General features: G+C 46.1%; 1 protein-coding gene across 1 annotated transcript in view; it reads right to left on the reverse strand.

The window, feature by feature from the left end:
* The window catches only part of IPO9 (importin 9), a 137,695-nt gene that overhangs the window by 11,674 nt on the left and 100,731 nt on the right, over positions 1-25,290 (reverse strand). The window contains exon 21 of the mRNA XM_073542545.1: positions 1,434-1,559. Within this exon, the coding sequence (XP_073398646.1) occupies positions 1,434-1,559 (126 nt within the window). The remainder of the gene's footprint in view (positions 1-1,433; positions 1,560-25,290) is intronic.

A 25,290-nucleotide genomic window follows, 5' to 3' on the forward strand; every position in this document is an offset into this window, starting at 1 on the left:
TACATTTCTTTTAGGCTGTCACGCACGGGTAAGGAGACCCGAAGCCAGTATGTGCATTGTGGTCCATGATCAGACCAACGTCCACAGGTGCCTGCATGAGTGTAACAATGATTCAGTCCCCCAGTAACAAAATAACAGAAAAGTGTATGGACACAAATAGGGATCACCATACACTAATATAGTCAAAAATCAAATTTTATTATAGTGAACACAACAAGCAAACACTTAGTTTAAAAACAATTAAAATGTCTGAACTCACAGACACACACAGACAAACAAAAACAATGGGTCATGTTAATAGACAGTTAAATACTGTGGGCCCCAGAATTAACCATTTAATCAAATAACAAATATCTACTGAATTTCAATATCTGGGATCTAACACCACAGGTTAACAATCCCAATCTTATTCATTGTCATAATATCATGGTGTTAATACAAATATACCAGAATATCTACATATCAAGTCCTATAGGGAAACACTGTGATTGCATAAGGGATACACAGGCAAAATAAATGCCATGTGTATGCATCAAATTCTCAACATGTTGCCACTAAATCAAATACCAGAAAATAGGGACAACATAACCCCTTTCCCTAACATGATATCACCTGGTTTCTGAGGACAAGCAGACCAATGGTTTGGGGGTCCCATACAATTTAACCATTGGTCTGCTTGTCCTCAGAAACCAGGTGATATCATGTTAGGGAAAGGGGTTATGTTGTCCCTATTTTCTTGTATTTGATTTAGTGGCAACATGTTGAGAATTTGATGCATACACATGGCATTTATTTTGCCTGTGTATCCCTTATGCAATCACAGTGTTTCCCTATAGGACTTGATATGTAGATATTCTGGTATATTTGTATTAACACCATGATATTATGACAATGAATAAGATTGGGATTGTTAACCTGTGGTGTTAGATCCCAGATATTGAAATTCAGTAGATATTTGTTATTTGATTAAATGGTTAATTCTGGGGCCCACAGTATTTAACTGTCTATTAACATGACCCATTGTTTTTGTTTGTCTATGTGTGTCTGTGAGTTCAGACATTTTAATTGTTTTTAAACTAAGTGTTTGCTTGTTGTGTTCACTATAATAAAATTTGATTTTTGACTATATTAGTGTATGGTGATCCCTATTTGTGTCCATATACTTTTCTCTTAATTTGTTACTGTGATAATTTATTTATATGCACTAGGTGATCCCACCTGAGTATATATTGTGGATGGTGCCCGTTTATCCCTTTTAGTCAAATGATTCAGTCCCCCACTTCCTTACTACCAAAAAAAAAAAAAAAAAGATTCTGTGTTCCACGACAGTTACACTTCTAAGAATCCATCGTCTGACCTGGCGTCAGCTGTAAGTAGTTCAGATAGACATTTGTTTAATCTGTGGACAAGAGAAGCAGGAGTCTCACTCTTACCATTCGACTGGGCCCATTCCTCTTCTGTATTTCTGGTCGCATTAGCTTCAATTACACTTGACAATTCATTAATTATTAGCTTGTAAATCTTGATCAATAAAGGTATGCTTGTAAAACGTGGAGGATCTTCAAGTAAAAAAAACAAAGATGCATAAAAAAAAAAATGAAATATTATGATAATTTTTTATGGAGATATGTGAAGCTTTATTGTACAGTTCAATTGTGGCCAAAAATTGAAGCAAACAAATTTTAGTTTTCACAAAGTTCGCCGCTTCAGTGGTTTTAGAGCTATTAGTCAGATGTTTCTATAGATAATGATTTTTAATTATAGGTATTTCATATGTTTATACCTTTATTGACAAATACCTCAGGGTTACAAATACAGACTGATACACTGCATCTGACATAGTTGCAAACCGTGCGGAATAAGGGAGGGGAAAAAAAAAAAACAAAAAAAAAAAAAAAACACACACTTGGGGGTCATCACCAGACCAACAGGTTGCCAGGACTATCCCAATAATAATGTATAGGGTGCGTGGCCTGAACATGGCACAGGGGGAGCACACACTGAGCTCTCTACAGACCGTATACCTAGGGAGATTTCAAGTAATTTACAGCGCCCCATGTCTTTCATTCTCATAAAGTATGACAAGAGACCAGAGGTTAATCTGAGGTCCTCACCCTCTGTCAGCACATCTGCTATGCAGCATTTATCAGAGGGCTACTCTTTCCCACCAGACAGCCAGTGCCATTATTGCCCCACCTCAGCGTGGCACAAGAAGCAGTCTTAACCCTTGTGATGCCAGACCTCCCAAATCAGCATGTACTGCACCAACTTCTCTCAAAGTTGGCCTCACAAGTAGAGTTGAGCGATACCGTCCGATACTTCAAAGTATCGTATCGGATGGTATCGGCCGATCTTTAAAAAAAGTATCGGTATCGCCGATTCCGATACCGGAAGTCCCATTCAAGTCTATGGGACTTCCGGTATCGGAATAAGAAAAACCCTTTCCTGCCCTTGTACAGCCTCTCTGGGGTCTGTACGGGCCTTTCGGGGGGCTGTGCCGGCCTGCCAGGGGGTCTGTGCAGGCTCCGGTGGTCTGTGCCGGCCTGCCGGGGGGCTGTGCCGGCCTGCCAGGGGGTCTGTGCCGGCCTGCCAGGGGGTCTGTGCAGGCTCCGGTGGTCTGTGCCGGCCTGCCGGGGGGCTGTGCAGGCTCCGGTGGGCTGTGCCGGCCTGCCGGGGGGCTGTGCCGGCCTGCCAGGGGGTCTGTGCAGGCTCCGGTGGTCTGTGCCGGCCTGCCGGGGGGATGTGCAGGCTCCGGGGGGCTGTGCCGGCCTGCCGGGGGGCTGTGCAGGCTCCGGGGGGCTGTGCCGGCCTGCCGGGGGGCTGTGCAGGCTCCGGGGGGCTGTGCCGGCCTGCCGGGGGGCTGTGCCGGCCTGCCGGTGGTCTGTGCAGGCTCCGGGGGGCTGTGCAGGCATCGTCCGATGGGACTACAAGTCCCATCGGGCGATGCCTGCTACCATGACAGTGATTGACACATTAGCCAATGATGGGACAGTAGTAGTCCCATCATCCGGCTAATGTGTTAAATGTAAAAAAAAAAAAAAATTACATGCTACATACATACAACATGCATACTACATACATGCTACATTCATACTACATACTACATACATGCTACATTCATACTACATAAATACTACATGCAACATACATACTACATATATACTACATACATACTACATATATACTACATGCATGCTACATACATACTGCATGCTACATACATACTACATGCTACATACATACCACATATATACTACATACATACTACATACATACTACATGCATGCTACATACATAACACATATATACTACATGCATGCTACATACATACTACATGCTACATACATACCACATGCATGCTACATACATACTACATGCTACATACATACCACATACATACTACATGCATGCTACATACATACTACATGCATGCTACATACATACTACATGCATGCTACATACTACATGCTACATACTACATATATACTACATGCATGCTACATACATACTACATGCTACATACATACTACATGCTACATACATACTACATGCTACATACATACTACATGCTACATACATACTACATATATACTACATGCATGCTACATACATACTGCATGCTAAATACATACTACATACATACTACATGCTACATACATACCACATATATACTACATACAATACATTCATACAATACATACATAGACATACAGTACATATAACATAGAGTAACATACTTACCAATACTTGTCACATTGTTCCCCGAAGCCATTGTCTTTTCCGGAATAAATATTAACATAACAAACCACAAAAATACTCACCCACGATCCGAAGCAGTCCACGAGTGTGTCCCACGACGATCTTGGGTAGAGAACTGCAGCATCAGCTGATGCTGCCGTTCTCTACGGGCTGCAGGAATCCAATGACGGAAGGTAGGTATCCTTCCGCACTGTATTCCTCCGCCACTTAAAAAAAAAAAAAAGTCCCTAGTCTCACTTTATGCCATTGCTGTGTGGGAATTTCCCACGCAGCAATGGCATAAAGTGAGACTAGGGACTTTTTTTTTTTTAAGTGGCGGAGGAATACAGTGCGGAAGGATACCTACCTTCCGTCATTGGATTCCTGCAGCCCGTAGAGAACGGCAGCATCATCTGATGCTGCAGTTCTCTACCCAAGATCGTCGTGGGACACACTCGTGGACTGCTTCGGATCGTGGGTGAGTATTTTTGTGGTTTGTTATGTTAATATTTATTCCGGAAAAGACAATGGCTTCGGGGAACAATGTGACAAGTATTGGTAAGTATGTTACTCTATGTTATATGTACTGTATGTCTATGTATGTATTGTATGAATGTATTGTATGTATGTAGTATATATGTGGTATGTATGTAGCATGTATGTAGTATGTATGTAGCATGCAGTATGTATGTAGCATGCATGTAGTATATATGTAGTATGTATGTAGCATGCATGTAGTATATATGTAGTATGTATGTAGCATGTAGTATGTATGTAGTATGTATGTGGTATGTATGTAGTATGTATGTAGCATGTATGTAGCATGTAGTATGTATGTAGTATGTATGTAGTATGTATGTAGCATGTAGTATGTATGTAGCATGCATGTAGTATGTATGTAGCATGCATGTAGTATGTATGTAGCATGCATGTAGTATGTATGTAGCATGCATGTAGTATGTATGTAGTATGTATGTAGTATGTATGTAGTATGTAGCATGTATGTAGCATGTAGTATGTATGTAGCATGCATGTAGTATGTATGTAGCATGTATGTAGTATGTATGTGGTATGTATGTAGCATGTAGTATGTATGTAGCATGCATGTAGCATGCATGTAGTATGTATGTAGCATGCATGTAGTATGTATGTAGCATGCATGTAGTATGTATGTAGCATGCATGTAGTATGTATGTAGCATGCATGTAGTATGTATGTAGCATGCATGTAGTATGTATGTAGCATGCATGTAGTATGTATGTAGCATGCATGTAGTATGTATGTAGTATATATGTAGTATGTATGTAGCATGTAGTATGTATGTAGTATTTTTTTTTTTTTTTTTTTTTTAACATTTAACACATTAGCCGGATGATGGGACTACTACTGTCCCATCATTGGCTAATGTGTCAATCACTGTCATGGTAGCAGGCATCGCCCGATGGGACTTGTAGTCCCATCGGACGATGCTTGCACAGACCCCCGGACATCAGCACAGCCCCCCGGCAGGCCGGCACAGCCCCCCGGCAGGCCGGTACAGACCCCCACAGGGTGCACAGACCACCGGCAGGCCGGCACAGCCCCCCGGCAGGCCGGTACAGACCCCCACAGGGTGCACAGACCACCGGCAGGCCGGCACAGCCCCCCGGCAGGCCGGTACAGACCCCCACAGGGTGCACAGACCACCGGCAGGCCGGCACAGCCCCCCGGCAGGCCGGTACAGACCCCGGGCAGTCCACACAGCTCCCCGGCAGGCCGGCACAGCCCCCCGGCAGGCCGGCAGAGACCCCCGGAAGGCCCGAAATGACGGCGCATCATGATGCGCACACACCGCGCATCATGATGACGTCAGTCTGTCAATCAACTTTGAACTTCCGATTCCGATGCCGAATTCCGATATTGAAAAAATATCGGAAGTCGGTATCGGAATTCCGATACAGCAAGTATCGGCCGATACCCGATACTTGCGGTATCGGAATGCTCAACACTACTCACAAGATAACTCTAAAGTCTCTCTGTACTCACCGGAGCCCACATACTCAGTAGCGCTTGCTTCACAGGGGAATTTAGCCCTCCCTGCCAAAGGGGACTGTTATATGGGGAATGCCATAATTTATTTAAATATTGTGTCTATCCCTGCTAAACAAGACGTGGAGAAGATGTACAAAACTGGAATACAGTCCCTCACTTCTGGCATGTCAGAGCTTACTGACAAGGTACAGAGATTAGAGAATGTTGTAATACAAGTTGTGGGCCATCAATGCTCATAAAGAAACACTGGATCTTCACAGCCAGCAAACAATCTGTTCAACCCCTTCATGACCCAGCTTATTTTGACCTTAATGACCTGGCCATTTTTTGGAATTCTGACCAGTGTCCCTTTATCAGGTAATAACTCAGGAACGCTTCAACGCATCCTAGCGATTCTGAGATTGTTTTTTCGTGACATATTGGGCTTCATGTTAGTGGTAAATTTAGGTTGATAATTTTTGCATATATTTGTGAAAAAAAAACGGAAATTTGGCAAAAATTGTGAAAATTTTGCAATTTTCAAATTTTGAATTTTTAAACCAGAGAGTTATGTGACACAAAATAGTTAATAAATAACATTTCCCACATGTCTACTTTACATCAGTACAATTTTGGAAACAAAATTGTTTTTTGTTAGTAAGTTATAAGGGTTAAAAGTTAACCAGTGATTTCTCATTTTTACAACAAAATTTACAAAACCATTTTTTTAGGGACCATCTCACATTTGAAGTCACAAAAATTTTCTTTTAGCATAAATTTTTTCATTTTTACATGGGTAACAGGATAAAATGGATCCGAAAATTTGTTGGGCAATTTCTCCTGAGTACACCGATACCTCAATTGTGGTTATAAACCAGTTTGGGCACACGGCAGGGCTCAGTAGGGAAGGAGCGCCATTTGACTTTTTGGATGGAAAATATGCTGGAATATTTAGCGGACACCATGTCGTGTTTGGAGAGCCCCTGTGTGCCTAAACATTGGAGCTCCCCCACAAGTAACCCCATTTTGGAAACTAGACCCTCCAAGGAATTTATCTAGATGTATAGTGAGCACTTTGAACCCCCAAATGCTTCACAGAAGATTATAACGCCGAGCAGAGAAAATAAAAAATCATTTTTTTCTTCAAAAATGATTTTTTAGCCCCCTATTTTTTATTTTCACGAGGGTAACAGGAGAAAATGGACCCCAAAAGTTGTTGTCCAGTTTGTCCTGAGTACGCTGGTACCTCATATGTGGGGGGGAACCACTGTTTGGGTGCACGGCAGGGCTCAGAAGGGAAGGAGCGCCATTTGACTTTTTGAATGGAAAATTAGTTCCAATCGTTAGCGGACACCATGTTGTATTTGCAGAGCCCCTGTGAGCCTAAACTTTGGAGCTCCCCTACAAATGACCCCATTTTGGAAACTAGACCCCCTAAGGAACTTATCTAGATGCATAGTGAACACTTTGGACCCCCAGGTGCTTCACAGAAGTTTATAACGCAGAGCCGTGAAAATAAAAATAAATGTTATTTTCCTCAAAAAATGATTTTTTTTTAGCCCGCTAATTTTTATTTTCACAATGGTAACAGGAGAAATTGGACCCCTAAAGTTGTTGCCCAGGTTCTCCTGAGTATGGTGGTACCCCATATATGGGGGGAACCACTGTTTGGGCACACGTCAGGGTTCGGAAGGGAAGTTTTGAAATGCTGACTTGATGGAATGGTCTGCGGGCGTCGTGTTACGTTTGCAGAGCCCCTGATGTGCCTAAACAGTAGAAACCCCCCCACAAGTGACCCCATTTTGGAAAATAGACCCCCCAAGGAACTGCATAGTGAGCACTTTGAACCCCCAAGTGCTTCACAGAAGTTTATAACGCAGAGCCGTGAAAATAAAAAATCATTTTTTCCCCTCAAAAAATGATTAGCCCACAATTTTTTATTTTCACAAGGGTAACAGGAGAAATTGGACCCCAAAAGTTGTTGTCCAGTTTGTCCTGAGTACGTTGGTACCCCATATGTGGGGGGGGACCACTGTTTGGGCACACGTCGGGGCTCGGAAGGGAAGTAGTGACGTTTTGAAATGCTGACGTGATGGAATGGTCTGCGGGTGTTATGTTACGTTTGCTGAGCCCCTGATGTGCCTAAACAGTTGAAACTCCCCACAAGTGACCCCATTTTGGAAACTAAACTGCCCAAGGAGGAACTTATCTAGATGTGTGGTGAGCACTTTGAACCCCCAAGTGCTTCACAGAAGTTTATAACGCAGAGCCATGAAAATAAAAAATTATTTTTTTTTTCCACAAAAATAATTATTTTAGCCCCCAATTTTTTATTTTCCCAAGGGTAACAGGAGAAATTAGACCCAGAAAGTTGTTGTGCAATTTTTCCTGAGTACGCAGATACCACATACAGTATGTGGGGGTAAACCACTGTTTGGGCACGTCGGGGCTCGAAATGGAGTGAACACTGTTTGACTTTTTGAACGCAAAATTAGCTAAAATAAATGGTGGCGCCATGTCGCGTTTGGAGACCCCCTGATGTGCCTAAACAGTGGAAACCCCTCAATTCTATCTTCAACCCTAACCCCAACACACCCTAACCACAACCCTAACTCCAACACACCCCTAACCCTAATCCCAACTCTAACCCTAACCACAAGCATAACCCTAATCCCAACCCACCCCTAATCTTAACCCTAATTCCAACCCTAACTCTAATCCCAACCCTAACCCTAATTCTAACCCTAATGGAAAAAAATATTTTCTGTATTTTATTATTTGTCCCTACCTATAGGGGTGATAAACGGGGGGGTTTACTTACTTTTTTTTTTATTTTGATCACTGTGAGAGTTTATCACAGTGATCAAAATAAATGAATCTGCAGCTGGCAGAATCCGGCCATTTTCCAAGATGGTGGCGCCCATGATGCGGGACATCGGGAAAGCCAGAGGGACAGGAGGTACGGGGGAGGGTGAGGGTAGATCGGAAGGCTGGGGGGAGCGGAGGGAAGGGGAGCTGATGATGACTGCGGCGACCGATCGCTGCAGGCAGTCGGTGGCCGATCAGTGCCGTCAGTCAGAGAGGGGGGGGGGGGTCTCACCGGTGTCTGCAGCCATGGCCGATGCTATTGCAGCATCGGCCATGTCTTGATTGTAATATTTCACCAAATTTCATTGGTGAAATATTACAATCGCACTGCGCATGCGCCTGCCATTTTCCAAGATGGCGGCAACCATGAGCCGGGACACCGGGAGCCAGAGATGGACTTGGAGGCACCGTGGAAGGTGAGGGGGGGTGATTGGACTGCGGGGGGAGCGGAGGGAAGGGGGAGCAGATTGTGACGGCAGCAGCCAATCGCTGCCGCCGATCGCCCCCGCCAGCCGGTGTGTGTGTGTGTGTGTGGGGGGGGGGGTCAGACTAGGGTCTCCAGCCAAGTCCGATGCTACTGCAGCATCGGCAATGGCTGGATTGTAATATTTCATCAAATTTCATTGATTAAATATTACTATCGCTCTGACTGGCTGTTGAAAGTGAAAAAGCCAATCAGAGCGATCGTAGCCACGTGGGGGCTAAGCCACCCACCCTGGGGTGAAGTACAAAGCCCCCTCTACCTGCGGGTTGGGTGACCTTTCAGTGACCCCGGTCACCCGACCCACAGGGGGGGCTTTGAAGTCATGACACAGCATATGTGTCATGGGTCGGATTGGCACAGACTTTCATGACGCATACGCTGTGTCACAGGGCGGGAAGGGGTTAATATGGTTGACGACAAAGAAAATTACAATCGCTGGATAGGGGTTTACCTGAAAGCATCAATGCACAGGCGATTATACCAACCCTGCAGACATCATTCAATAATATCCTTGGTGACCCAGGAAAACGAGCAGGCGATTGACAGCGTGCACTGTACACTAGGCCCTCATCCTTCAGGAAACGCTTGAAAATCTAACAAATTATAACCTGAAACCCTTGTCCTGGTTTGGTCGTATTAATATGATCAAAATGGACATTTTGCCAAAACTTCTTTATATATATATACCAGACTGTTCCTGTGTGCGTTCCACAGACCCTTTTCTCCAGTCTTAACAAGGCCATTAGTACGTTTGTATGGGGAACTCTTATGAAAACAGTGGACTGGTTCACGTCTGTGGAACATAAGCAATGGGTGAAAGTGGAAGGGGACCGCGCTACCTGAACATTGACACAATAAATTACCAATGCTCACTCAACATTTTTTGCAAAAAGTGGGAGCAAATCATAGGCTGCGTTCACATGTCGCGTGTTTTTTTGCGTTTTCGCGGCGATTTTAAACGCGCGATTATGCTGTGAAAACGAAAAAAAAAACAGCATCCCGTGCAATCCTACGGGATTCCGCAATGCTGTGCTAATGCTGCGGATTTTTCCGCGGCGGAATCGCATCGCGGTAAAATACTCATTAATTTTGCGGAATCGCGGCAATTCCGCCCACATAGGAATGCATTGTTCTGCTTACTTTCCGCATGTGGCTGTGCCCACCATGCAAAAAGTAAGCAGAACATTTGCGGATGGTACCCACGGTCTGGAGGAGAGGAGACTGTCCTCCGGGCTGTGGGTACCATATCCCTGTAAAAATAGAATTAAAATAAAAAATATTATTATTCTCACCTTCCGGTGTCCCACGCAGCCTTCCCGCCTCTCTCCACGCTCCCGGCATCTTCCGGTCCCAGTAATCCTTTGTGAAAATGACCGCGATAACGTCGCGGTCTCGCAGGAGCACGACGTCTCTCAGTCATTCGTGCAAAAGATTACTGGGACCGGAAGATGCCGGGAGCGTGGAGAGAGGCGGGAAGGATGCGCGGGATGCCGGAAGGTGAGAATAACATTTTTTTTTTTTTTTTTTACATCCTATCCTTACTATTGATGCCGCATAGGCAACCTCAATAGTAAAAAGTTGGTCACACTTGTCAAACACTATGTTTGACGAGTGTGACCAGCCTGTCAATCAGTTCTCCAAGCGATGCTACAGATCGCTTGGAAAACGCTAGTATTCTGCAAGCTAATTACGCTTGCAAATCACTAGTTTTTCCACGGGAAAATCGCGTGAATTTAAAATGCGATTTTCCAGCGGAATGGAATTCCGGAATTCTCGCGGTAACTTCCGCGGGAATTCCGCTACGTGTGAACTTAGCCTTAATCTCATCATCCATATCACGTAGATTGGGTACATTAACGCCCACCCTAGTTTGATTTCGCCTCTGCTTCAGGTGCAGACTCACTGCTAGCAGAGTGACACCCTCACCCCAAATAGGCCTACTTTCTATTAGTCTGGATTCAATCTCAAAGACAAAGAAAAATATCTTTGGGCACTAACAGCTGTTACTGTAAGTCAATTATTCCATGTAATAAAAATGAATTGTGCATGATGACAGTTGTCTCAAAGTTTTTCATCGCAAATGGATATTATTCAGTGAGGAGAATGACCTGGCATTCTGGTCATCAGAAAACACTTAAAATAGAATGTTATGGTGATGTGGCCTGCTTTCAATAAGTCGGGTTTCTCCACCCCCTTTCCTTCCCATTCTCTTTCTGCCCTCACTTCATTTCGTTCCACCAGCACACGCACACATTTGGCTATATGAATACCTTATCAAGCTGGTTATACGTCTATTCTATTGTTTAACAATAACTTATTAACAACAGTCAACTTTTTTTATTATTATTAAATGCAATTGGAATGTTCTGATTTCATATCAATGATGTTAAGACCCAATACAAATATATAAAGTAAAAGTATAATTTATGAATCATAAAAAGATGGGGTATAAGATTTATTTATTTTACGGCTCCTTAAGCTTCACAGTGCAGATGCCACCTCCTTAAATTGACAAGTGCTGTGATCATTAGAAAGCACATTTCAGCGTGTCAACTGTGGGGCGAATGCCTACAATGTAAATCAGCCCTTGGCAAAGTGTGGCTCGCAGATTGGGAGAGCCAAAGGGCTTTATGCAGTGGTGCCCCTGCACCACACGGTGCCCACAGCCCAGCATCTCACATCCACCGGGTATCTGCATTCTCTGGATACGATAACAGTGAAGACATTAATGGAACAGGGAGCCATCGACAGACAGCTCAACCTTCATCAGTGACGTGCTCCTCTCTTTCCATTACATCCTGAACTCAGGATTGTTTCGGACATAACAGCACAGGAAGGAGAGCCTGTATGTCACAAAGGATAGCTTCACCCACACCCACCTCTCAGAGAAGTCAAGCCGGTAATGAAAGAATATTAGAAAAACTACTTTTATGAGTAGTTAGGACACATGAAAGGCGATCAATTAGTAAATGTCATCACTAGAAGGCTGTTGCCTGCCATTCTCACCCAGTCCTTGACTGTATATAAATTACAGACATCGCCCAGAATCAGACGACAGATGCTACCACCAAAGACTGCTGAAGATGCCATTATCTAACAGAACACCACAGATACAGTTTTCTGAAATCTATTAAAAGGGTTGTCTTCACATGATTATAAAAGGGTTAAATAAACAATGTGACAGCATTAACTTGAGTTATTGAATGACTAATAAATGTGACTTATTTGCTCCATCATACCCTATGTGGCTATTTTATGCTGCCGAATTAGTGGGCGGGCATTTTATTTGCATCCTTAAGTTTCACTATCTTTACTCAATATTAATGTAAAAAGAAGCTGCTCAGATATTGCAGTGCATGGGAAATGAGCTATTCCAACAGAGAATGGCCATTACTATGGTGCTCCGGCTCCATGCACTGCGCACTCCTTGCCACAATGGGACCTACAAATAGCGGATTGGTAGGGGGTGCCTAACTGATTGGAGATTTTTAGCTTACTTTAAGTCCCAGCTCTCCAGCCTCATATGGTATATGTGCCAGCAATATAAACATGTTATTTCTTTCCACCATCTCAACTTCAAGAGTTATTCGCATCCTCATAGAATGGCATCATTAAAAACTACAACCCGTCCTACAAAAATTAAGCCCTCACACAGCTATGTGGATGGAAAAATAAACAGTTATGGCTCTGGGAAGACGGGGATTAAAGAAAAAAAAAAAAAAAAGATGCAAAAATTGAAAATCTGCCATGTCGAGAAAAAGATTAGCTTCAAAATACTACATCAAACCTGATAACATGATTAAAATATAATGCCGCAAGAGGAAAAAAATGTATGATGGATAAACCAAACAGACTGCTAGATGAACGTACATATACACAATAGACACTTTTGAAGATTACATCCAGTAAATGTAGCAATAAAGTGCAAATACAAAACTGCTGGGGTGAACATCAGAGCGGACAACTAGGTGACCTGTCTGGATGTTAAAAGAACCAGAATAGCCAATAAGAAACAAAGTGAGCAGCAAACAACTAAAAATCCTGTCTGCTGCTTGCTATGAGTCTTACTGACTTCCTCTTCTTGCATACGGGCATAATTGTGCAAAATGCACCATGTTCACTATGTGTGCTCACTCCACACACAGCAGGTGCTGGCTATTCAGTATTAAATAGCCAGCATCTGCCCCAACAACGGCCGCTAAATTAAGTCACAACCAGTGTGCACCGGCTCAGATTGGTCTCCTGTGATGTGATCTCAGGGTGCCGATTGGTTACTATGACAGGCAGGGGCTTGCTAAAGGCTCCAGTTGTTGCCGTTTTGGTCCTTCTTTTATTTGATTTAAACAATATACAGCAATATTGTGTGTATGGCAGAATATAGCACAAGTGTTCAGAGGTTAAAGTCCCCTGTGAAGAATCTTAAAAAAAAATCCATATATAACAAAAAAAAAAAAAAAAAAAGTCTAAAAATTTGAATTACTGTATACAGTATACTCGAGTGTAAGCCGACCAGCGTATAAGCCGAGGCACATAATTTTGCCACGGAAAACTATGTAAGCTTATTGACTTGAGTATAAGCCAGGTATGCATTGTCCCCTCATCACTGTCCTCGAATGTGTGGCTCCACCCCGTCCTGTCATGCTATGTGCTGCTCCCCCTGTTGTATACATGGCTCACCCCCCCCACCAATCCCATCGTTGTATGCATGGAGTCCCCGTCATACTCACCCTCCTCACACCGTCGCTGCATCTCCATTGTCCCGGCACGGCAGCTCTTCCTGTGCTGAGCGGTCACATGGTACCGCTCATTAAGGTAATGAATATGCGCTCAACACCTATGGGTGTGGAGACGCGTGCATATTCATTACCTTGACTGCTAAGCACAGGAAGAGCTGCCAGGATAGAGATGCAGGGACATAGATGCAGCGACGGTGCGAGGAGCATGAGTATGATGTTTTCTGTTAGTCGGAGGCTGCAGCTGTCACTGTGCCATAGCCGCCGGCTCCTTCTGCCGCTCCCCCTCCGGCTTTCGGGACAATGACTCGTGTATAAGCCGAACGGGTTTATGCAGCACGAAAAAAATGTGCTGAAAATCTCGGCTTATATACGAGTATATATGGTACCCCATTTCCCCCCTATTAACAATACATACATTTAAATAGTAATAAAAAATACAAATCAAAATACAAACTGAATTAACCAAATCAGTAAGAGCCATAAATGAGAAGAAAACCAAAATAATTAAAAGGCCAGAAATGCCTTTTTCAGTTATCAACCCTCCTTAAAAAAAACAAACCGTGATCAAAAGCAACCCAAAAAAGTTATCAATGAAAAAAGTTACCTCGAAACCCAAAAACAAGCACAATGGTATAGATGGAAAAGTAAAAGTGTTACGGGGCTAGGAAAATTATAATTACATCTTAACTGTACTGACCTGGGAATCAAGATTCTAGGTCACTTTTACTATACCGCAATTACCGTAAAATCAAAACACAGAACAATGGCAAAAAAATATATTTTCACCATTTCAGCCCCAACTGGAATTTTTGTCCACAATCATTCAATACATTTGTACAATAAAATAAATGGTGTCATTCTAAACTACAACTTTTCCTATAAAAATATGATCTCATACAGTTAGGTTGATGAAAAAACAAAAGTTGTAACTTTTGGAAGAGGAGGAAAAAACATGGATTTTTGTGAGTACTCACCGTAAAATCCTTTTCTCCGAGACGCTCATTGGGGGACACAGAGACTGTGGGTGTGTGCTTCTGCCGTCTGGAGGCCGACACTAAGTGTACAAAAAAAGAGTTAGCTCCTCCTCCGCCGCATACACCCTCGCCCCTAGGCCGGGCGTAACTCAGTTTAGTGCATAAGCAGTAGGAGAACGCGCCTTAAACTCAGGCAAGAAACTATATGTCTGAAAAAGGGGGCCACCCTAAACCTTGTACAAGGATTTGTAAAACTCAAAATAAGTAAATGCCAACTGGCTGATAGGGTGGGTGCTGTGTCCCCCAATGAGCGTCTCGGAGAAAAGGATTTTACGGTGAGTACTCACAAAAATCCATGTTTCTCCTTCGTCTCATTGGGGGACACAGAGACTGTGGGACGTCCTAAAGCAGTCCTCTGGGCGGGATCTTAGCTCACCCAATCCCTGCTAATTTGCGCCCCTGATTAGAGGTGCGCAACTGCTGCCTGGAGAATCTTTCTTCCCAGGCTTGCATCCGAGGATGCCTGGGTATGTATGTTATAATGTTTGACAAACGTATGTAAACTGGACCAGGTAGCTGCTTTGCATACCTGCTCCGCTGAAGCCTGGTGTCGTAGTGCCCATGAGGCACCCACTGCCCGTGCCGAGTGAGCCTTGATCCCTGCCGGAACCGGCGTGCCACTGATTTGATAAGCTTCTTGGACCGTCAGGCGAACCCATCTGGCCAAAGTCGCTCTGGACGCAGCGAGCCCCTTCCGCCGTCCCTCTGGAACCACGAATAGAGCGTCTGTCTGGCGGAATGGCGCCGTCCTTGTCACATACCTCCTAAGAGCTCTTACCAGATCCAGGGTGTGCAAAGCCTTCTCTACCCTGTGCACCGGTGCCGGGCAAAACGAGGGTAAAACGATGTCTTCGTTGATATGAAATGCAGACACAACCTTCGGCAAGAAGGGGGGAGCTGGCCTTAAAACTACCTTATCCTTATAAAAGGTTAGGAACGGTGGTTTACAAGATAAGGCCGCCAATTCCGAAACCCGCCTAATAGACGTTATGGCTACTAGAAAAACGACCTTTCTGGACAGGTAAGGTAAGGAGACCTCTTGCAATGGTTCGAAAGGGGCCTCCTGAAGGGCTCTGAGCACCAAGTTCAGGTCCCATGATTCCGTCGGCGCCTTATAGGGGGGTACTAAATGTGCGACCCCCTGCATAAACGTCCTAACCTGCCAGACGGAAGCGACTTTTCGTTGGAAAAGTACCGACAGGGCCGAGATTTGCGTTCTGAGGGAACTCGGGGCCAACCCTGCGTCCAGCCCTGCCTGTAGAAAAGCCAGTACGTTGGGGATCGAAAAAACCAGAGGAGCCACTTCACGATCCCTACACCAACGGAAGAAAACTTCCCAAGTTCGATGATACACCCTCGCCGAGGAAGGCTTTCGGGCACTCACCATCGTGGCCGCCACATCGCGTCTGAATCCTGCCTGTGTTAACAGCCAAGATTCAATGGCCACGCCGTCAAACACAGGGCCCCTAAGTTCGGATGGCAGATCGGCCCTTGGGACAGTAAGTCCGGCCGATCTGGAAGACGCCAGGGTACGTCCACCACTAGTTGGACCAGATCTGCGTACCAGGCCCGCCGGGGCCAGTCTGGGGCCAGCAGAATTGCTGGAACCTTCTCTCTCCTTATTTTCCTGATAACTCTTGGAAGCAGCGGCAGCGGGGGGAACAAGTACGGGAGACGAAACTGGCTCCACGGGAGCACCAGCGCGTCTGCTGCGATTGCCTGCGGATCGAGGGATCGAGCGACAAACCTTAGTACTTTGGCATTCTCTCTGGATGCCATAAGGTCCACGTCTGGTGTCCCCCACCGTTGGCAGATCTGCTGAAAGATCTCGGGGTGCAGGGACCATTCCCCTGCCGCGACCCCCTGTCGGCTGAGAAAATCTGCCGCCCAGTTTTCGACTCCTGGAATGTGCACCGCTGAAATTACCACGCGGTTCTTCTCCGCCCAACGTAGTACCAGTCCGACCTCGCGCATGGCTGCCTGGCTGCGCGTGCCCCCTTGATGGTTGACATATGCTACTGCTGTAGCATTGTCCGTCTGGATGCGCACCGGCTGGTGTCTCAGGAAACACTGGAAATGTTGTAGGGCCAATCGTATTGCCCGTATCTCCAGAATGTTGATCGGGAGAACTATCTCCTGAACGGACCACCGCCCCTGGGCTATGTGACTCTGGAAAACTGCTCCCCAACCTTGCAGGCTTGCATCGGTCGTCACCACCAACCATTGTTCCGGGGGAAAGGGTTTCCCCTGGACCAGAGACGAGTCGCGAGTCCACCACCGGAGTGAACCCCGTACCAGCGGAGACAACTTGCACCGATGACTGAGAGACAGCAGCCTCCGGTCCCATGCTGTCAAGAGCGCATGCTGAAGCGGACGGAGATGGAACTGGGCAAACGGGATTGCTTCTATCGCCGCCACCATTCTGCCCAAAACACTCATGCCATACCGGATGGATCTGGAGCCCGGCTGTAGAAGGTTCCGTATCCCTTGCTTGATTTTTTGCGCCTTGTCCTGAGGGAGGATCACCAGCCCCCGGGAGGTGTCGAAAATCATGCCCAGGAACACGATTTTTTGGGCTGGAACCAAAGACGACTTGCTCCAATTGATCAGCCAGCCCAGACGGGCCAGGGTATCCAGAGTAATACTGACATTGTCCTGGCACTCCTGAAACGACGGCCCCTTTACCAAAAGGTCGTCCAGGTAAGGTAACACCGTTATGCCCCGTGCATGCAGGATGGCCATAACCACCGCCATTATCTTTGTAAAGACTCTGGGGGCAGTGGCCAGACCGAAGGGCAGAGCCACGAATTGGAAGTGACGTCCTCCGATCGCAAATCGCAGGAACCTCTGGTGTGGGGGGAATATCGGAATATGCAGATATGCATCCTGCACATCGATTGAGGCCAGGAATTCCCCTGGATCCATGGCTGCAATGACCGAGCGGAGGGATTCCATCCGGAATCGCCTGACCCTGATGAATCTGTTTAGGATCTTTAGATCCAGAACCGGCCTCACAGTCCCGTCTTTTTTGGGGACCGAAAAAAGATTGGAGTAAAACCCCTGCGACTCTTCGCCCTGCGGCACTGGGGCGATGACCCCTTTGTGCTGTAGCGATGTTACAGCCTGTAACAAACTCTCCGCCTGCGAATCTGTTTTGGAAAGTCGCGAACGGAAGAATCGCTGAGGTGGCCGTCCGACAAACTCTATCTTGTACCCGGACGATACAAGTTCTGCCACCCAAGTGTCGCGTGTCACTGCGACCCAAACGTGGCTGAACCTTAGTAGGCGTCCGCCCACTCTGTCGTCCGTAGGTACGGAGTGCCTCCAGTCATTTAGCTGGAGGCTTTTGGGGCTTGGCCCCCTTCGCTCTGGGTAAATGGCCTCGGCCTCTACCCAGCGGATTGGCCCTGTAAGAGACTTGTTTTTCCCTACTTTGGCCATCGTTTGCGGAGGAGTACGCCCTGGCCGAAGTCCCCCCCCAGGGGCTACGAAAGGGTCGAAAACGCCTTTGCGTTTGCCTGAATGCCGGGCAACTTCTCTGCTGCGGAAGGAAACTACTTTTCCCCCCTGTGGCTTCTGAGATAAGCCTATCCAGCTTCTCACCGAACAGTCGATTGCCCTGAAACGGCAATGAGGTTAAGGATTTTTTAGAGATAGAATCCGCTTTCCACAGTCTCAGCCATAATGCACGCCTAATGGCGATCGCATTCGCCGCCGCCACCGCCGAGCACTCGGCCGCGTCCAGTGAGGCGCTGACAAGATAATCACTTGCTCCTGACATCTGATTTGCCACCTCTAAGACCTCCGCGGGGAGATCCCTGTCCTGGAGGGCCTTATACAGAGCGTCCCCCCACGAAACCATGGCCTTAGCCACCCAAGTCGCCGCAAAGGAGGGGGCCAGAGCCGACCCTGCTGCCTCATATACCGAGCGGGCAAGCCCGTCCATGAGGCGATCAGTTGGGTCCTTTATAGAGGAAACACTGGGTATCGACAATAGCGATCTTGATGCTAAACGTGATACCGGAGGGTCCACTACTGGCGACTCTACCCAAGCCTTATGGAGCTCAGGGGGAAACGAATACTTTGCCTGCAGCGCTTTTTGCATAGCAAAACGCTTATCCGGGTGATCTCTATGTTTCTGGACTAGCTCCTCAAACTCCGGATGCGTGGCAAATCTTCTATGTGGTCGCCTGGATTTCTTAAAAGAGACCTTGTGACCTGAGACTGTGGGCACATCGTCCTCGATCTCTAATGTCTGGTTGACTGCCTCAATGAGACTGTCCACCGAATCCTGGAACCCCAGACTTTCTAGATTCCAGGCCTCTTCCTCCTCTCCTTCATCCTGATCGCTCCCAGAGCTCAGTGACGGGGAACGGGATGCCCTAATACCCGCCGCCGAAGCCCCGGAGGGTCCGGCCGACGGGGAACGAACCCTCTTGATATGAGCTTGCCTGGTACTGGAGCGACCTCTAATGGTTGGAGGGTCCTGAGACGAGGACGAGCTCTCTTCCGCTGGCAGACCCCCCTCCCTGTTCCTGCCCGGGCCCTGAAGGGATTCAATTGCCCTTGTAAGGGACAGCATAGACTGCGATAAGGACACCGCCCATTCCGGGGGGTCCTGACCCCTGGGTTCAGAAACAGTGGGGGGCTCCTGGGCGCGCTCCGACTCACAGGCTTCACAATATTTACCCGCCTGTGCCTTTGGCAGCCTGACCCCACAGGACACGCAAACCGCGTAAAGGAAAGAGTGAGCTTTCCCTTTGGCAGACATACTTGCACAGGCTGAAGGCAGAGTAGAAGGAGGAGGAGGGTAACCTCTTCCCTGACAAGCAGCGTGGTTCTCCAAACGGAGTTACACTCACCCACCGGCTCCTGTCCGCAGTACCCCTGCGTGGATGCGAGGTGTTAGGGCGGAAGTCTCTCCGGAACCTATATCGCGCGTCTCCGCATTCGCCGCCGCCACCGCCGCGTCAGCGGGCGGGACTTCCGGCTACCACCGGAAGTCAGCGGGCGGGACTTCCGGCTACCACCGGAAGTCGGCGCGCGGCTTCGGCAGCGGCTCCGATACACGCGGCGTGCGGAGCCCGGGTGCAACGCCCTAGCTACCGCTACTCACCAGCGCCAACTTGCGGTGCGCTCCAGGAGCGGATCCCCCATATATTAAAAGGTGAGCAGGACCATCCGCCGTGCAAGGGGGGGGGGGCTCTGTCGGTTTTACTCGCGGCCTCTTCCCCCTGTACCGGATCCCCCGCTCCTGGGCGCGCTCTCACCTGCGCCTCCGATTCAGCCCCCTGGACTCACAACCAAGGGGTGGACGGGGCCTCCATACACTGCTGTTGTAGGAGAGGAACAACGTGGAGGCTGACCACTGGTTCTGCTCACACGCGCCTGATGAAGTTGTGGGGAAACCGAGTCCTCTAATCAGGACGCGTTGCCCCTCTTTCGTTAAAAAATAGATGTCTGGAAAAAAGTCCCAGATGTGTCCCTCGGTGCGGGAGAGGACACGTGGAGGGTTACTCACACGTGGTCGCCCGTTGGTGATTTGGGGAGATCGGATCCTCTCTATAGGATCCGTCGCCCCTATCTTATCTTCATAGAAAAAAGGGAAGGGAAAAAAGAAAAAAAAAAAAATCTAGTCTGGAACTCCAGACTGCGTGTGCCTCCATCAGACACTAAGCAAAAACTGAGTTACGCCCGGCCTAGGGGCGAGGGTGTATGCGGCGGAGGAGGAGCTAACTCTTTTTTTGTACACTTAGTGTCGGCCTCCAGACGGCAGAAGCACACACCCACAGTCTCTGTGTCCCCCAATGAGACGAAGGAGAAATTAAAATTCAAACAAAAACAAAAAAGGTGTCTGGGAGTCAAGGGGTAATAATCCTTACTTGATATGTTTTACTTGTATGCTGCTCACTTTGATTTGATTTTTAAGGTTTGATACAATATTTTGAAGATTTATATAGAACTATATTTTTATATTCTTGTTTTTATGTACTACATGTTTAATTTTTTTTTGTCTATAAGCATCAAGTTGCACCTGTTAGTAGTATTTATGTTTTCTGAAGTTAGCAGAGAAATTGTATGCTTCACCAGTGTAGCAAAAAGATGGTGTGAACATAGCCGAAGATTAACACATCTTCCTCATGCAAACAATCTCTGGAATGGTCACAGAATATCTGAAATTGATGTGAGGATAAGGGTGATGGAATACACATAGAATATATGAGAAAAACAATTATGCATGGTTTAAAGGTGCAGGTAAATAACAAATATCCATTTAGGCTGGCATCCACTGCAGGCGATAGGATATTATAGTTCATAAACTTATAAGAAACAAATTCCTAGCTTAGAAAAAGGTTTTATGCTGTAGTTCAGCCTTCATGAGGAATATTGAGGCAAATCAAATCTCAGATTGTAAGCTTGCGAGCAGGGCCCTCATTCTTCTTGGTATCTGTTTTGATGGTTATGCTGTAATGTCTATTGTCTGTACAAGTCCCCTCTATAATGTAAAGTGCTGCAGAATATGTCGGCGCTATAGAAATAAAACTATTATCATCATCATTCCAAGCCCCAACCAAAACCATTACAGTTGGGGAATATTTCATGGCATTCTAAAGATTGTGGACAAAATTCGGTTTGATCAGCATGCTGCAATTGAAGGTAAAGGAATCATACTGCTGGCCAAGACAAACGCTTCTATTTATCTGTTGAAGGATTTGACTTGATTCGAGATAAAAATTTGAGCTGGATATTGTACATCACATAGTGGTATCTGGAATGATGAGGAATTTGGGTACTTTGTTGTGGTACCAAAGGAGAGTAAGTAGACTGTGTAAAGCCAGGTAGGCTAGGGTTAAATCCCAGCAATGCAGGTCTTTATTAGATGCACCTGGCTAGCTTTGATTAAGAACCAGGACATGTTCTCCTTGCTCTCAGTCAGCTGGGGAAGCGGAAAAGAGTGGGTTGTGTTGGAGCCAGGAAGAGACAAACCAGAACCTGTCTGAAAGGAGGGGGGGTGGACGATCGAGGCCGGGTGTCAGCTGATTCTCACACAACAGACACCCGTCACTGAGTGCCAGGAGCGGTGACGAACTGCTCCCAGAACTTTAACCCCCGGAACACTGCGATCAAACAATTGGATCAGAGACCCCACGGCATGACGTGGGGTCCCGATCGCTGCCATGGAGACACGATGTCATCATGACGACATCCGGGTCTCCAGAGCTGACAGACTTCCTGTCATGCACAGTGATGACCAGGAAATCTCTCAGGTCAGTGAGTGTATTGAAGCTGTAGCGCTGACAGCTTCAATAGCGTGCAGATCTGCATGCTATAGAAGCGATCAGCCTGCACAAAATGAGTGTCCCATAGTGGAACAAAGTGTAAAAGACAGAATTATATATAAAACATTTTTTTTAAATAATCGTAAAAATATTTAAAAAAATAAACTATTCAATCAATAAATATTTAAATTAAAAAATCTAAACAATAAAAGTACACATTTAGAATCGCCGCGTCCGTAATGACCCGACCTATAAAACTGTCCCACTAGTAAACCCCCTTACTGAACATAAAAAAAAAAAAAAACACAAGGCAAAAAAACAATGCTTTAACATCATACTGCTGAACAAAAAGTGGAATAACGCACGATCAAAAACACCGCTGAAAATGTCATCTTGTCTCGCAAAAAACGAGCCGCCCTACAGCGTCATTAGCGAAAAAATAAAAGTTCTAACTCACAGAATAAAAGCGATGCAAAATTAATTATTGATATGAAAGCGTTTTTATTGTATAAAGGCGCCAAAACATAAAGATATAAATGAGGTATCGCTGTAATCGTACTTACCCGAAGAATAAAACCGCTTTATCAATTTTACCACATGGGAAACGGTATAAACGCCCCCACCCCCAAAGAAATTAATGAATTGCTGTTTTTTGTTCATTCTGCCTCCCGAAAATCGGAATAAAAAGTGATAAAAAAAATGTCACGTGCCCGAAAATGGTACCAATAAAAACGTCAACTCGTCCAGCAAAAATAAGACCTCACATGACTCGGTGGGTCAAATTATGGAAAAATTATAGCTCTCAAAATGTGGCGATGTAAAAACTATTTTTTGCAATAAAAAGCGTCTCTTAGTGTATAACAGCTGCCAAACATAAAAACCTGGTAGAAATAGTAAATTAAACCCCTCTTTATCACCCCCTTAGTTATGGTAAAATGATAAAATAAAAAAAATGTATTTATTTCCATTTTCCCATTAGGGTTGGGAATCAGAGTTAGGGGTGTGTTGGGGTTAGAGCTGGAGTTAGAATTGGGGGTTTTCCACTGTTTAGGCACATCAGGGGCTCTCCAAACACGACATGGCATCCAATCTCAATTCCAGCCAATTCTGCGTTCAAGAAATCAAAAGGTGCTCCTTCCCTTCTGAGCTCTGCCATGCACCCAAAAAATGGCTCACCCCCACATATGGGGTATCAGCGTACTCAAGACAAATTGCACAACATTTGGGGGTCCAATTTATCCTGTTAGACTTAGAAGAATACAAAATTGGGGGCGAAAAGATCATTTTTGTGAAAAAAAGGAGTTTTGGTACTCACCGTAAAATCTCTTTCTTGGAGCCTTCATTGGGGGACACAGGTAACCATGGGTGTATGCTGCTGTCGCTAGGAGGTTGACACTATTCAAATAAAGTAAAATAAGCTCCTCCTCCATAGCATACACCCACTGACAGGCAGGAAGTACCTCAGTTAAGTGTTAAAGCAGTAGGAGAAGCAACCAACAAACTCCACATATGTACCGGCTCAACGAACAAGGCAGGTAGGCCCAAAACCAGTACAAACAAATAGGGAGGGTGCTTTGTCCCCCAATGAAGGCTCCAAGAAAAAGATTTTACAATGAGTACCAAAAATCCTTCTTTCTTTATCGCTTCATTGGGAGACACAGGTAACCATGGGACGTCCTAAAGCAGTCCCCAAGGGTGGGAACAGAAAGAATGCAGAGAAAAAAAGGACTGAGGATGCCAGTGCGTAACCGCCGCCTGCAGCACCATTCCTTCCTAGGCCTGCGTTGGACAAGACATGAGTATGAACTTCGTAAAACTTGCAAGAATGTGCGAAGATGACTAGGTCGCGGCCCTGCAACCTCTAAAGCCAAGGACTAGCGACAAACTGTCCCAGGAGTTATCCAGAGTATGGACCGGATAGGGGCAAGAGGGACCTAGAGAAGAAAGGACAATGTCTGCACTAATGTGGAATGGCAGGATAATGCTGCCAACTCAGAACTCCCCTGATTTCTCTTCTTGGTAGCCAATAAGGCTAAAGGAACCAAATAGTTGTACTTAATCCACCTGAATCAGATCTTCAGTAACTGTCGTAGAAACTTGAGGATGCAAGTTTTCTGGCCCAAAGCATGGTCAGAATGACCTGATGGGAAAAAAACCCAGTCTCTCTCAGAAGTAGGCCTCAAAGGCCATGGCGTTAAACTTAAACGACTGAACTGTGGCGGAAGAGGGGCCTTGCGGAAGAATACCTGGACGGTCTGGAAAGCCCCAGGAGGTGTCCATGAGCATGTACGCCAGCTCCGGGTACCAGGTCTGACTTATCAGCTTGTAGTTGTCAGGACTACTGGAAACCCTTCTGACTGTGATTTTATTTTTTATTTTTACTCTTGTGATTATGGGAAGAGTCCGGGACAGAAAAGGCATCTGAAACTGGGACTACGGAATCACAAGTGCGTCGCAACAGACAGCCATCGGATCCTGGGACCTGGTAAGGTACCGGGGAACCTTTTGGTTCGTTTGAGAAATCATTAGGTGGGCATCCGGAATGCCCCACCTCCGACAAATTTAGCTGAAGACGGCGGTGTTAAGAGGCTACTCGCCTGACGCGAACTCTCGATGATACAAAAAAAATCGGCTTCCCAGTAGTCTACTCCTGGAATGTGAACGGCTGATATGGCATAGACATGGCCTTCCGCCCAACACAGGATCATTGCTACCTCTACCCTGATCTTTGTGCTGTGAGTCCCACCTTGGTGGTTTATGGAAGCCACGGCTGTGACATAGTCCGACTGACTGCGGACTGGCTTGCTTGCGAGGAAAGACTGCCAGCGGAAGAGGGCAAGAAGAATTGCCCTGATCTCCAAGAGATTGATGGGGAGGAAGGTCTCCTGAACGTTCCAGCGACCCTGCGCTGTGAGATTGAGGATGTCCGCTCCCCAACCCTGAAGAATGGCATAGATGTAGATGATCTGCCAACGGAGTGTGAGAAATGACCTCCTGCGCAGGGCAGAGACGGATAGTCTATCAAGAGAGGGACTGCTTCACATTGAGAGGTAAAAGCACTGGCCGATCCAGGGAAACAATTCTCTTGTCCCAGGTAGACCGGAGGGCCAACTGAAGAGGGCGGGTGTGAAACTGGGCAT

Source organism: Dendrobates tinctorius, unplaced genomic scaffold (assembly GCF_039654945.1).
Source record: "Dendrobates tinctorius isolate UK_male_01 unplaced genomic scaffold, ASM3965494v1 ptg000127l, whole genome shotgun sequence".
Classification (NCBI taxonomy): Eukaryota; Metazoa; Chordata; class Amphibia; order Anura; family Dendrobatidae; genus Dendrobates; species Dendrobates tinctorius.